Source organism: Perna viridis, chromosome 4 (assembly GCF_037379345.1).
Source record: "Perna viridis isolate PV_CMFRI_1.1 ecotype Kerala chromosome 4, ASM3737934v1, whole genome shotgun sequence".
NCBI lineage: Eukaryota > Metazoa > Mollusca > Bivalvia > Mytilida > Mytilidae > Perna > Perna viridis.
Genome location: NC_142448.1, coordinates 14,736,624 through 14,752,529, shown reverse-complemented (window position 1 = coordinate 14,752,529; position 15,906 = coordinate 14,736,624). Strand labels below are relative to the sequence as shown.

General features: G+C 32.1%; 1 protein-coding gene across 1 annotated transcript; it reads left to right on the top strand.

Moving 5' to 3' along the window:
* Positions 1–3,670: 3,670 nt before the first annotated feature.
* LOC148619003 (DCN1-like protein 3) lies at positions 3,671–15,727 on the top strand. Its single transcript, XM_088578477.1, has 2 exons — positions 3,671–3,848; positions 9,724–15,727. Exon 2 carries the CDS (start codon positions 9,756–9,758, stop codon positions 10,632–10,634), a length of 879 nt encoding a protein of 292 aa, XP_088434603.1. The 5' UTR covers positions 3,671–3,848; positions 9,724–9,755; the 3' UTR covers positions 10,635–15,727.
* The last annotated feature ends 179 nt before the right edge of the window (positions 15,728–15,906 follow it).

Below are 15,906 nucleotides of genomic sequence, written 5' to 3'. Positions count from 1 at the left end.
ATATGGTTTGCAGTATACATTGTAGGCGAGTTCGCAAATCTCAGTGATGTCATATTCACTAATTTGCATATCATTAACTGTGATATTGCTTGACAAATAAACAGCTTCATAAACAATTGATAGTTTCATGATTAGAATCCCAATTTGAAAAATTTATAACTTTATTTTATGTCCATTTTTTTTTCATTTAGATAATATAATTCATATTTTATATTTGAATTTATAACTCTTTAACTTGAAAAATAATTTCGAAATAATATTTTTATATAAACCTCAATTTTCATATAAAATTATTATTTAAAATTCTATGCTCATATTGTCTACAGTTACTGAATATCTATTAAAAATTCAATGGATAAAAAAGAGTTTTATTGGCAATGTAGGGAACAAATTATTATGGATTTCCACAAAGAATACATGGTAGCGAATACAAATCGAAGATTGAAGTCTTCAAAGTCGCTAATCGTCGAATATTCTCTGCCACTGATTTTGGCTTACTTTCAACATCCGAAATGGCACGAATGCGATATGCTCTAAAATCGGGCGACTTTCGCTAGAATCTTGGTTCCCTTTATACTCTTTCGTTTCCGTGACGACCCGTTCAATCAAAGCAACTGGTTACCAGGGACCATAACATAACTGTCCTTGATAATATTTATATGACCTATATAGTCAATTGTAACGAGCCCCTGTGTTTCAATCGGAAAGTGGGTAATATTACATAAATGCAATGCTAACCGATCATTTCATCTTTTTTTCCGTTATCACACACGTCGAGACCGGTAAGTCGACTTGTAGGTCTTGTTTAAAAAATGAGATAGTTATTTGAACAAGCGATTATTTCACGGAACTCTATGATTATAAAGCGTATTTTACGTTGTGTTTCTGGTGGTGAAAGCGTTCCATAAAAGGTCGAACATATCGATATTTCAGGATGGGGGTCCGTGCTAACATCATGAAATGTGTAATTCTAATTTATTTCCCTGTGATTTGTTTCAATTATAGTTTATATACCTTTTATTGAGCCCACTTGTCATTGAACAATCTAAAACAAAAACAAAACAAAATTGGGATTTTAAAGCCTTCACAAGACCCAAAAATCCAAACATTATGTGTGGCGACGGGGGTACAATTCTCTGTGAAGATAGGGAGAAGAATATACCTTAAATACGAAATTCAATGCTAAATATGATCAGTTGGTAGGGTGTGCATACGCTTAAGAGGGGTCTCTTATTTTCTTTAAGAAATATCTGTTTTATACATTACTTTTACATTTCCATGAACTGTCTGAACTTTTCACGATTGGTTCCAAATCCTTGCTTTTCTTAACCAGTAAGCACGCGTACAGTGTCCTAGCTTGATGGTTTATTTCATGTCTTAATTTTGTATCTCATTGTACATTTTCGTCGTTAATCGTCGTTGGTTGTTTTTTTTAACACTTTAAAGTAACGTTGAAAAAATTCAAACTCAAACAGAATTGAACGAAACATTAGAAATGCTAGTAACTTTTGAATAGTCGCTTTCGGTTTTGCATTTTTACCTCCGAAACGTAAGCATTGAGTACCAAATACGTAATGTATGGAGTTCCGAGTACTATTTTATTTTAAGTTTCAGAGTACGGTACTCAATATCCGGAGTACCGAGTAGTCCCTACAAACAAAGTACCGAGTATTCGAAGGGGATTACACCCTCATATACATCTACGTATGTTTTATTATAGGATACACAAACAATAAAAAAAGACCAACCTAAAGCTTTTGCTAATTGTTGAAAATTGCAAAATTCCATTAAAACAGAAGACTGCGAGCCAATGCTTCATGACAATAGAATAATGTTATGCTTCTCTTTGCTTTGGATTTAAAGCACCTCTCCTTTAGAACAAATCTGAAATAACAAGAGCAACGCCGAGCTTTGCTTCCCCTTGCCACGAAATATTTTGCGAACCATAATGGACACTCTTTAAAATTTCTGATTTATGTAGAAAATGGTGGACTGACTATGCATACTTTATGTTTTAACTATGTGAAGGCAATTAGCTAAAACTTGCAGTATTTGTTAGATACTCATGGAAAATTTTAACTGAATTGGGTTAGTGCATGTTAAATGCTGGAAATGCTTTAAAAAGCACTTTTAAAACCACTAGGAAAAATAGCTAGGTTATCTTGTATAACAATTATGATATCTCCTAAAAAGTATAAGCCTCGTAACAAGCTTGACCTTTGTTGCTTAACCTTGTAAGTCGTACCTCCTTAAACATAATAAGAAAAAAAAACATACAGATGGAAAACGCAGAATTTTCAAATGTGGTTTTGGGAAAATCTACCAGTACATGTACGCATTGGTTCGACATAAAAAACACTGCACTTACGAAGACGAGAATAATAACACAGATTAGATAATATCGCGGCAGCTTTAGATTTTTTAGATAACTACTTATCTTTCTTATTTGTTTTCAGAAAGTCACAACTTTACGTTATGATATATAATTTGGTTTGTTGTTTGCTCCTCAACATGATAATTTGATTCTGACATTTTTTTACTTGAATAAAGGAGTGGATTACGTATTTCTAGTTGTATAATGGAAGACTTGTATTCTTTGCGTAAAGTTTCAGAAATGTCAGAGTTAAGGTGTTTGAGTTTCAGGTAAGAAGGACTAACAGACGGACACACTCACAGACGGATGACATGACTCTATTCCTATACATTCTTACACCTTCGGCGACGCAGATATGGTTTTTTTTTGTTATTTTTGTCTCAGCAACTACATATCACATGCACTTTGTATTTTTTGTGCAACTTCAGCATGATGTCCTTTATCTTGTGCTACAATTTCGGATAAATCAAATACCAGTCGACCCCATATATCAGAAAACTTCATACATATGGATAGTGTAAGTGCAACATTTGCTGTTATAATACATGATTTCGCATTTTTCTTTTAAGCACCCCCACCCCACCCCACCCACCCCCCCCCAAAAAAAAATCCCGACCCCAAGTAGCTGTGCAATGATCGTAAAGAAGACGGTAAAGATTTTTAAGAAAAAGTAACAGAAATGAATTGAGAAGCTCCAAATCCTTAATGTGCTCCATTCTTGATCAAGCTGTAGTATTTGACTAGTAATTATTATCGATCTGTTCACGTTCATTTCTCATGATTGACAGTCTGGCGAGGGTGATAAAAGCACATGTTGCTTTCACTGGAGTAGTCGTTAAGCAGCTCAGTCTTTACAAAAATCAGACAGGAGGCGATTCATGTCAACAGTTCCTGGTCTCCACGCTGGTCTCATAACCAGTCTTAGTTTTTCATTTGATCTTTGCGCGTTTGGGATAAAAATTACATAGATTGTACATGAAATGGACACTTAGCAAGAGTTATCGTTCTTGATTTTGTTAGATTTGGTTGATTTTAGTTGGAGATGTATGATTTTCTCAAAAGTGCAGACCTGAATACAGAAGTAATTATCGTTATAAAAAATATATATCATATGTAAACTGAAAAAGCATGTTTGTTCTAGATCTGTGGGTTTTTCTACATCATGAACCACTTTACCATTGGTAGTGTCTGAATTTTAAATGGACTGGTAATCAGCTTATTTTGAAGAAATCGAGCGCGGGATCAAATGTCAATATTTCCCGCGGTTCTGTCGGACACCTGTTTCTACATATTTTGATGACGTAGTACACGCATCGACAGGAAGTCCACCATTTGTTATTCATTCTCTCTGACAATCAGAATGAAACCGACAGATTTTGGTATTAGGGGATCAGCTGGTTATTTTTGTCAAACCGAGTGGTAAAGAATACAACCAAGTGATGTCTTTCAGCAAGATACCAAGCCAGAATTTTCGGTGAATAATCATAAAAACGCACTTTATACATTCATTGTTACACCTTGTTGCAGTTATCGACCAAAAGCATTAGTTCTTACGCACGATTATTGATCGCACTAATATTTTTTATTTGTTGTCATTAAAGCAGTATTAAACACATCGGATTTAACTCTGAACATCTTTATGTAGCTGTGACCCTTGTGTACCAACACATGACAAATACCAGTGCTGGGATCACTCCAGAATTCCAACTGTCTAAATAAAAATTGTTATCAAGTGTCTGAGTAACTAAACACACACCAATTGAACTTTGAACTAACTATTAATGTCTAATTGTAATTTAAAAAAAAAAAAAAACAAAAATCTCATAAGTATATTTTTTACCTTGTATATACAGTACCTGAACCGATCTGTGCAACAAAAATTGAAAAAATGTGATCGGTCACCAATCAGTTTCCGGTCAGTCATTGATCCGTCAAACCGATCCATTATATCAATGATTGCATCATGTGACCATAGAGCAGTCACTGTATTTTACGTTTTTTGTTCTCTTTGTCAATTTTACACATATTTACATAATGTAATAGATTTATAAACATCAATTTAAAGTTTATATATCTTGTATTTCGAACAGATCGTATGTCATTTTACATAACAAACTGCAATCAGATCGTTCAGCGATCCATCAGTCAATGGTCATCGATCCATCAAATCGTTGCACGGATCGGTTCAAGGACTGTATCTGTATATGCCTCCTATGGGTAACAAGTCAAATCAGTACCTGTCATTATGGTTAATTTGGCACCTAAAAAGTAGTCCAATTGGGACTTGATCAAATTGGCAACTTGATATTCAACTCTTTTTTTGTTGCTGCAAAATATTTGTTTTGTTTAGTAAAATGAATTATTGTTGTACTGGAGAGTGTTTTATCTAATAAAATATTTGAATTAAATTTAGTTGTGTATTATGTGTGTAGTAGTAGTACATGTAGTAATTTTCATTTATAGTGGTGTTTCATAACTTTTAACTCATGAGCTTTTGTTACGACTTATAAAATAAATCAGACATGATTTTTTCCATTTTTTAGCGGAATTCCGCTATTTCAAATCCGGATTTTACTTTACTATTCTTTTTTTACTGTATATTTCCTTTCAATTTTGCCAATTTCCGCTTTGTAGACTTCGCAAAATCATCTGATAAATAGACACATAGAGATGGGTCCGATTACTTTCAATGCAATTGATTAGATTACAGTTGTCAGTTATTTTGTCAAATGTATGATTAAATTAGATTGATGATTACAGCATTTCTGAAAGTAATTGATTAAATTAATGATTATATTGGCAAGTAATCATGATTACATCTGATTACAATGAATTAGCAAATAACTATGAATTAATTGAAAGGTTTGGATGTGTCAGAAAGTTAGATGCTGTCTTTAGTATGCCTAGATATAGTAGCTGTACAATGTTTTCACTGTGCCTTGACTTTCCCTGATGCATCTTTAGGTAAAATGAAATTCTCCAAAATAGGTGGACCTCACATGTTTGATCCCCTTTCCACAGTAAAAAACATTCACTGTACACAAATATAGTTTAAACTCATGAAATGAAGTCACTTTGCATTTTGGCAGTCAATTATATGTTTTTAGCCAAGGGCATTTGCAGTGAGAAGATAAAATTTAATATACTCTTGGGTTTTACTGTTATACTTCTTATCAAATTCATTAAAACAATTGTATAGGATTTTTTTACACAAAGAAGCATTGAAGGATTAATAATCATTTTCTCTTTTTTTTTGTTGTTGACATAATGCATTATCCATAGAAACCATTTGGGCATTAATATTTCCATTGTAATCATAAAGTAATTAGAATTTCAGGGAATTTTGAAAAGTAATTGATTAAATTAAATAACATGTAATTAGATTTTTGGCCGATCAATGATTATAATGATTACTTGAAGAAATATAATCAATTACAGCACCCGGTGCAGGTCCGGGTGTCAACAGAATAGGCCTGCAGCAGCGCTAAGCTTGTAAAAGGCGATTTAGTAGTGCTCAGAATCCTAGCTGGGGCTAGGGCGCTCTGCCCACAGAGCAACTGGGTTGTGTGCCCCAGGTGGTGGAATGGGGTACCCCTGGCGTGTTACTTGCTGGGGTTGTCAGGCTATAATACGGAAAACCTGACTGCAAACCATAGTGGTGCACTGTGTTGGGAAAGATGCCACATTCCTCAAACATGAAAGAACCGTACTGTGGTATTCTCCTGGAGTAGGAACCAAAGGGCTCCGCCACAGGAGACTAAATTGCCCGACCCTACCCACCTCTCCCTATTTCCACTGGCAATCGAAATTTGTCACCCTATTATCCTTGTGTCCCATCCCTTTTTTTCATTTCATTATCATTTCATGTTCATTTTATCATCAATTTCATGTTCATCGTCTGAATGGAGCTGAAATATTGCTGCTCGGACGTTAAACCCCAACAAACAATCAATCAATCAATCAATTACAGCTGATTAACGATAACAATTACAATTACCTCATCTCTGCACATAGTCAATATACAAGCTTTTAATTCAGTGATTTGCCTGAAAAAAAAACACACACACACAAACAAAAAGATTAAAAACAACAAAGGTGCAAAGCATTATCTGTGAAAATGAATGGAGGAAATAAGAAATGACAAAAAAATATTTAAATGAGAACAAATAGAACAAACTGATGAGATCATGAAATTAGGTATGAAATCTAAAAAAAAAAATCGCTTTTTATTAGATGATTGACAGGAATGGAAAAATTCAAAATTCTTTCCCTGAGAAAATACTTCACAGAATTTTGTGAAAGTTGATATGGTTGTTCCTTAGGTATGAGCGTTAGGAATTTTCATTGAAGAAAAAATAAAGTGGCTTTTACAAAAAGTAGAATGTGGCTCAATGAGCCAGACTAGAGCCTCGAGGTCTTGTTAATCATTATTTTAGTATTTGATAATTTTAGTATGAAATTACATCTTGCATCATAATTCCAAAATTTCCCAATTATATAATAAAAATAAAAAGCTCCAAGGAGTGCAGCTTGTTACCACTGCAGCCTGTTGGACTCTGTTCACTTAGGGCATGTGTGGACACAATATTAGTTTTTGTGACACACTTAAACATTGGGACTTACAGTTCATTATGGATACAACAAGCATCTTACAACTGGGGATTTGGGCAAAATAGTCACCCTAAGGTTGCTCACTTTGCCCTCAGACAAAACCAAAAGTGAGATGAAGTTGCCCTTTCATTTTTAGACATTACTCAAGATTGGGACAATATTTATTTCTCTTCTGATAACAATTGAGAAAAAAAAATTGTCAAAATCTATCAAATATTTGGTTACAAGCAAGTGCTTTAATCAGTTTTTCAGTCAAAAACTTTGAAGACAAGGTATAGCATTCTTCACTCCAGCATACGATAATTGATGTTTTATTATACCCCACACAAGAAGTTGCGGAGGGTGTAATGTTTTTGACCCATCTGTCAGTCCATCAGTCCATCTTCAGTTTTTCCTGACTTTTTTTTGAAATGCTTGCAGATATAGGGTATGTAAGTCTTGTTCTTACCAGAATTTACGACGTAGAATGTATTGAAAATTGAGGGCCGATCTGCATTTTATTGTTTACTTCCAGGTACTCGAAAAGCTGTATCACAATGCAAAATTTTGTATTTTATATTTTTTCTTAATGCCTCTATCGTGTAGAAATAGGTAATTGTTATTTTTTATTGGTATTATTTACACAAAAAGATGTTTTGCCCTCAACACTGAACTTGACGCTCTCTAAATGACAAGTTTCCATTTTTTCAAATGGTAGACTAGGACCCAATCTTCTGAAATCACGGGGTCACATGACATACCCTATTGACATGATTTTTGATATTTTAAGTTCACCATGATAAGTTACAGGACAAGTTTGTGTTTGGTTCCGCTCCGATGATTTTTACTGAAATTACAGGCCTTCAACTTAGCTGAATTCACAGAAATAACCATTTTTCTGACTGTTTTTCTACACACTTGTAGATTATGACAGCATTTTTGGTATATAAGTTCAAACATTCTTAATTCCTTTTTTATTGGGGTCCTTCTACACGTATTTCTCTTACAAACAAATTGACTTGAGTATCCAACATAGGGATGCGTGGGGTATGTGAGCGTGCTCACTAAGGTTCTTTAATTGTTCATAACTTGTTATGAAACGTTAAATTGAATTTTAATATATTGTGCAATATTGTATTACAATATTGCTCAATATTTTGAAATTCAATTAAAAAGTTCTGCTTTTAAAGCCCTTGTTAATCGGAAAAATTAACCTCCCAAAAAATTGTTTAAATCAAATGAAAAATTTTGGTAATACAGTCTTTCAAAAAATGATGTCTTTGGTCCCTTTGAACCCTTGTTGCACTAAAACATGTAGAAATGTTCCAATACTAATTTAAAAATACAGGTAAATGGGACAGAAATTTTTAAAAAGTTGATTTATAGGGTGTGGCCCCAGTTTTACCCCTGTAGACTGAAATTGCTAAATGCTAAATCTGTTAAATATTCTTATAACAGAATTTAAATGAAACATGAGAAATAAATCTTTTACATCAATTTTAAACTAACACCTATTTTACCACCTTTTTGTAGAATGATAGGGGCTAGTGACCCCATTTTAAATATCAAGCTTCCTCCAATAACAAGTAACAATATATCAAAATTTCATGACTTTCAGTGCTCTATTACAAACATTTTCTCATGGAAACAAAAAAATGAACAGCAATTACAACACCGTAACTTGATACATCCACTATTTTTTTTGCTGTTTTATAATGACATATATTTTCCCAAATAAAAAGGGATGGGCTACTTTTGAAAAGATCAACAATATCATAGATTGGGAATTAGGGGCCAATAACAAGCAATTCCAAGAATTTAATTATTTAACACCAGCAAAAGCATATGGATGTCTATGATAATGTTCTACAATATTCTATACCACAAATGTCTGAGATTGATTTTTTTTTGGATAAGACAACCCTATTTAAATGAGGGGTCTAAAAGGGGCTAGAAACAATCATTTTCCTGATGTCTGGACAATAACTTGACTATCAGTACATGTAAATTGATCTCCATGAAATGCCATACTCCTAAAAGAAGGCTGCAATTAATTTTAAGGGTTATGACTTAAATCTTATAGGAATCTGGAGCTCAAGTGCCAGAAACAACCATTTTCCAGATGTCCAGAAAATAACTTGAGAAAAGTGAACTAACTTTTTTTTTAATTTTACTTCAATGTACCTTTTTGCAAGAGGAAGAATGGGAGTGAATTTGGGGATTGTGTCTTTGAGCAAGTTAAGAATAAGGGGTCAGAAACAACATTTTATATGCCCTGGTAAAAACTTGACCTTTAGCATATACGAATCATTTGTAAATTGTACCACATGAGGATTTATTTTGAAGAACAGAAGCATTTGGGAATAAGGGTACAAGAAGGGGCCACTACAATTCTAGTATACTTCAGATCCTATGTCAAACATGTAATCACAAACATTAAAGCTGTATCAAGCTTGCCCCAACTGTTCAGGTTTTCATATTTGTGGTTGTATCAAACTGCACTCTGTGAATCATTTTATAAATATTGGCACAGGGTATATTGTATTACTGTAATCCTGATCACTGTAACAACACACCAGGATTTAGTGCAATACATGTAAAGGCAAAGTTAACACATTCATTCCTAAAGAATTACTGTCTGTGAACTGCAACTAATATATACATGTACCATGTGTTTGTGGCCATTCAAGGCTGGGGATCTATAGAGCTTCTTATTTACTTGTATTTTTTTTTAAGTTCATATTTATTTTCTTTTTCAGGTATTTAGTTTGTTTTGGTGATAACTCTTCCAATGGGCAAGTGTCAGTCATGTTGTGAGCCACCTGGGTCATCCACTGAGACCAGATTTACAAATACACAGCGTAGTGACTACAGACCAACAACAAACATTATTGCAAGAGATATTGATAGAGGAGCAGGTGATCAAGTATTTACTTCAATGTCAGCTGGAAAATCTACAGTACCTATGGACAAGAAAATATTTACACCCTACCCTAAACTACCACCTATTAAAAAACATAGTAATGGAGAGGGTAAAAGACTGTCTTTCATTTCCAGGGATGTCTCAGAGAGTAAAATAGTTGCTATGTTCGAGCAGTATAAAGACACTGAAGAAGATGCAATATTAGCAGAAGGAATAGAAAAATTTTGCTCAGATCTTCAAGTAAATCCAGATGACTTTGTTGTTCTTGTTCTTGCTTGGAAACTAAATGCTGAGATGATGTGTAAATTTACAAAAGAGGAATTTGTCACTGGTTGTAAAGCATTAAAGGTTGATACTATCAAAGGAATACAGTCTCGATTTAATGACTTATTGAACGAAGTAAAAAACAAACAAAGTTTCAAAGAATTTTATAGGTGGACTTACAAATTTGGTTTAGATGTTGAAACTGGTCAAAGAACTTTACCATGTGATATGGCTATTGGCCTTTGGAAATTGATTTTTTCACAAAACCAACCACCAATTTTAGAACATTGGATTGAATTCCTAGATGAACATCCTAGTATAAGAGGTATTCCACGTGACACCTGGGATATGTTCTTGAACTTTGTGGAACAAGTAGGAGATGATCTTAGCACTTACGACGACACAGAGGCCTGGCCTTCTTTATTTGATGATTTTGTTGAGTACCAAAATGATAAACAAAATCAAAATGTCAAAACATTCTAGTGCCATGTTAAGACATTTTGAGATACATGCAATGTGACAATTATAATTATCAAGTTTTTTGCATGGTTAAAGTAATTTTCGACCTATTTAAAATATTCACTAAAATTAAATCCTAACTGAAATGAAGATATATGAAGTATTGGTTGCTTGATTTGTTTTTAAAAAGCTTGATTAGAACACATTCAAATGAAAAAAAAATACTGATATACATTTTATGACTTAATTAAAAGTGAACTAAATGTATTTACATACTTGTACAAGTATTAAATATCAGTCCACATAAAATTCATACACTGCCAATGGTAAAGTGATTCATGGTGAAGAAAAACCAACCACACTAATGATGCTTTTTCAGTCTATAAGCGCTATACATTCACAAAACGATAATCATTTCTGCATTCAGATCTGCACTTTTTAGAAAATCATACATTCTTCTCCCACTAAAATCAACCAAATGAAATCAAATCAAGTGCGATAACTCTTGCAAAGTGCTAATTTCATGTACAATCTATATAATTCTTATCTCAAAGCAAAACAACCAAATGAAAAACTAAGACTGGTTGTGTGATTAGTAACTGTTTCTGAACAAGAAATAAAACTGAGTTTGGTGGGTTTTTGACATGCATGAATCATCTTCTGTCTGATTTAAAAAAAAAAAACTGATACTTAAGTGTTAATATAATGAATGTATCTCAAAATGATCAGAGAAGTATTGCTTTACTGTGTGTTATCTCTAGTCAAATGAATTCACAGTGATTTGAAATTAATTGTTGTTGACAAATGTTGCTCTGGTTGTTGTTAACATTGTACATGTACATGTATCATTAAGGATTGTACTCATGTATTTTGTTTGTTTCATACATGTATATTGTATTGTGTTGAATGAGTATTTATAAAATTATTTCATTTGTGTATTTGTGACATATTCTGTAATGCAATTTTGCCCTACTTTTTTATGTACAATGTATCAGCATTAATGAACAGTTGAGAAATACTTAAAGCATATACTTATGCTTGAAAAAAAATCATACTTAGAACCCATGTCAATGACAAGAATCCTTTTTTTACAGAAAAGGCATTATACATTATTGTTTTACAGTGAATTTTCTCCCCATTCAAATCTGACAAAATACAAGTTGTTAGGTTTTCACAGAATTTATAGCACATTCACAGTGCCCTTAGTGCATTTTGATCAAAATAAATGTCAGTCAACACAGTGTACAACAAAACATGGCCAATGGAGAAAACTATAAACTGGCATACATGTATGTAATCTTTTTGCCACATTACTGCAGGACCAGTTACAACTTTCAGGGAATCATGTGCTTCTTCTTTATTATGTTAAAGTTTGAATTAGTCAGTTTTGATGTTGATATTATGTTACATTATTTTTTTGACAGTCAGATTCCTTTTGTTAGTAGATGATATGAATACCTCTAGTTTGTATTACTACAGGTACATGTTACTATTGTAGATACCTTTACTAACCATTTTTTTGTTATTCTGATCTTTTATAGCTACATGTATAGCCTGATGAATAATTTTATCATTCACTTTATTTCACACACATCATCAGTATGTTAAGAGAAAGGACTAGTATGTTTCATGACCTTTAAGGTTGTCCTATTGCTGGGGACAAGTAAAAATACCATTCAGACAGGTACAAGTCATATCATACTTACCCAGAGGACAACCAAATTATATTCATTTTTCAACTTGCATGTACGAAAGAACAAACTAGATTTCAATTTGGGGATGTAGAATTTTCATCAACTTGCCTGATAGGACAAGGTTGATAAAATGTTAACATCATACCATGTGTTTTCTAAATGACTTTAATGTGAATATACCAGTATCATGACTTGTTCGTTCAATTTTTGTTTTTCTTCTCTGATTTGACCTGATGGAACTTAGGCATGTATGTAGAAAAAGTCTGTAACTTCATATACATGTATATGTACCTATTTATATATATGATTTCTAAGTTTGTTTCTTGTAAGATATTGGAATTCTTTTTTTTTTTTTTCAGAACATGGTCATGAAACACCAGGTTATTTTGGGTGACAGAAATGTTTTATGTCATACATGTATTTGCATTTATGCCCTAATTTGATTAATACACATACACGTAGTTATTTGATAACATACATGTATTAATGTTTTTTTTCCAGTAATGTGGAAGTTGAAAGCATCGTAAAAACTTAAGATAAAATTACATGTTTGAATTATTAGATATGTTTTAATATTTGACTGTAGATGAAGCTGCAGTATCAAATAGCAACCAAAGGTAGAATTAAGGCTAAATTAACCATATACAGTACTATTATATACTTATGAATGCTAGACTTGTTTATATGCTAGTATTAAGTTTAATATTATCTCCCTTAAAAATAACTTTTAATGTGAGAATGAATTTGATGTACACAGCCAAATGTACCACATAAGATAATAATATGGTGCATGAGTCACATGATAATCACATGGTAATCATTTGGTTATTTTCATATGATAGACATATGATTATCATATTTAATTTTAGCTTGGAAACATATGATAATATATGTTTGTGAATCATGCAATAATCGTGTATTAACTGAAACATATTGTTGCAAACTGTATGATCATCATGTTTGGTACATTTCGCTGTAAATAATATCATATTAGTTGGACATTGGTCATTATCATTCTAACTATGATACAAAAATTAATGAGATACATATAATTAGATAGCACTAAACTTTACTATTAAGTACCAGTTCATATCAAATTCAGACACTGCCAAAGTAAAGTGATTCATGATATAGAAAAAACCACCAAACAAACATTGCCTTTTCAGTCTACATATGCTATATTTTTCATATAATGATAATTATTTCTGTATTCAGATCTGCACTTTGAGAAAATCATACATTCTTCTCCCACTAAAATCAACCAAATGAAATCAAATCAAGTGTGATAACTCTTGCAAAGTGCTAATTTCATGTACAATCTGTATAATTTTTTATCTCTAAAGTGCAACAACCAAATGAAAAACTGGTTATGTGATCAGTTACTGTTTCTGAACAAGATATAAAACTGAATTTGGTGGGTTTTTGACATGCATGAATCACCTGTCTGATTTTTTAAAAAGCTGCTACTTAATAACTGATATTTTTTTATACAAGTAAAGGTATAAATGATCATCTCATATTTTAAGTGTATAAGTCTGGTTTTTAATTAAAAAAAAAAATAATGATAATAAAGTGTTATTGAATGAATACTGAGGAATACTATTCCAAGTCAAATTTTATATTCCACGAGTTTATACATTCTATGAGGGACAATATTCCCCAGTATTCATGCAATAACCGTTTCATATAGTATCCGGTATATTGTACGGCAATATAATTTAGTCTGGTCTTAAATAAACTTTTGTCACGGATAATGTCGCAAATTTGAACCTTATTTGCACTGGTGCAGTATGGAAATTAATTGCATGCTGATGTTGAATTGCTTTCTATTACTATACAATTAAACCTGGTATGGTTCTGTGATAAATTTAGTGAGTATGATGATTTCAGTTGTATGATTGTTGTCTTGGAGAGTCTGTGATATATCTCCTGAAAAAAAGTAAAATTATCCACTATATTCTGTAGGTATGATGCAAAATCTTTTTAAGCACAACTGGAAAACTGCTTATTACATTGGAATAGTTGTAGAATTGGAATAATTGGGAAATCATCCTTTAAATATTTGTAAAATCATCATATTACAAGTGTGGTTTAGATATAGCCAGAATCTCAATTTTCTTTCATTTACATGTATTTGTGTGTGCCTTTTTAAGACTTTAAGCTGCATTTTGATTTCTCTGATTAACTTTTAATAGGTATTTACCAACAAAGTGACCATTATAAATGGTTTCCATAACATATCATCTCTTTAATCATACAATCACCCAAACATAGCTAATTGTGATAAAGAATATTCCCACAATGATTTATGCGTTTAGTCAGCTAGTCATTTAGATGTATGTAGGGGCCAAACACCATGCTTGGATTCATCTTAGCTGTTTAATTTTCGTTGTTTTTTTAATGACATGGGGAACTTTTCGTCAAGACAAGATTTCATGATTACATGATCTAGTTTTTCTTTTGGACAATGAATCTTTATTTAGAATAATGCTTTGTTGTATTTAGAATTAGGTTTGTGTTTGATGATACACTGAAATTGAGAATCAAACAAATGTCAGATTTGAAATCAATGATACTATTGAAAAAATCTTTGATTTGGTGAATTGGTTTATTTGTATAGCTTAGAAACACATGTTTCAGGTTTCATAAAGGGTATCTGCAATCTTAACAGTTTCTAGTTTTATAAACAAGTGTCATTAATTTATATATAATTTAATGTGGTATAGAATTGGAAAGATAAAGATCAATGCATATTCATTTGTAAATGAAAGTAAAAATTTACTGTAGGCATAATATGATGATATAGTGTTTTATGCTCCTTAAAGGAGTCTATTGTTGCTCTTTTTTCCTAATTGAATCTATCTTGATAAATTACATTTGTATACCTGCAGTATTTAGATATGATATTTACTTAATCTTTTAAAGCTTTTGAAACAAACAGAAAATAGAAACTTTACCATGTGACTACTTTCGTTTCAATCGACATGTGTCGTCAGAATATAGCTGAAATATTGCTGCTCGGACGTTAAACCCCAACAAACAAACAAATCATTCGACATGTGAGGAAGAGAAATAGTTTTGGCAATGTTATTACTCTGCATAATATTATGTCATATTTGTTTTTTTCACATAGTAGTAGTTATTATTATATAATGTGCAATGATTTTAATTTATACTTATGTACAGTGTAATGATTATAATCCTTGTTTTCTTTAGATTTACCATTTGTTATTGTCATTTTTTTTACTTGTGCATGTTACTAATTGTATGTGGACAGTCATTTCAAAGAACTATTTCATATCATACGATTGCAAGTTTCATGTTTCATTCAACTGTGAATTTATTTCAAGTGTGTATGCTTCTAAAATGCATCATTTGGTATGAGAACTATGGAAACTAAATAAATTTTGGAAAAGTCCAGGACATTTATTGCTGTTATTGTTGGTTCAAAAAATGAAACTTGAATGGAAATGTATTGAAAAAGTGTCTAATATTTTATCAGTGAAAAAGAACACAAAAGAAGTAGTATTAATGTTTACTTTGCAGAGATATTATACCTACTTTAATTATTATACCACCACAAACAATTTTGGGCTATATAT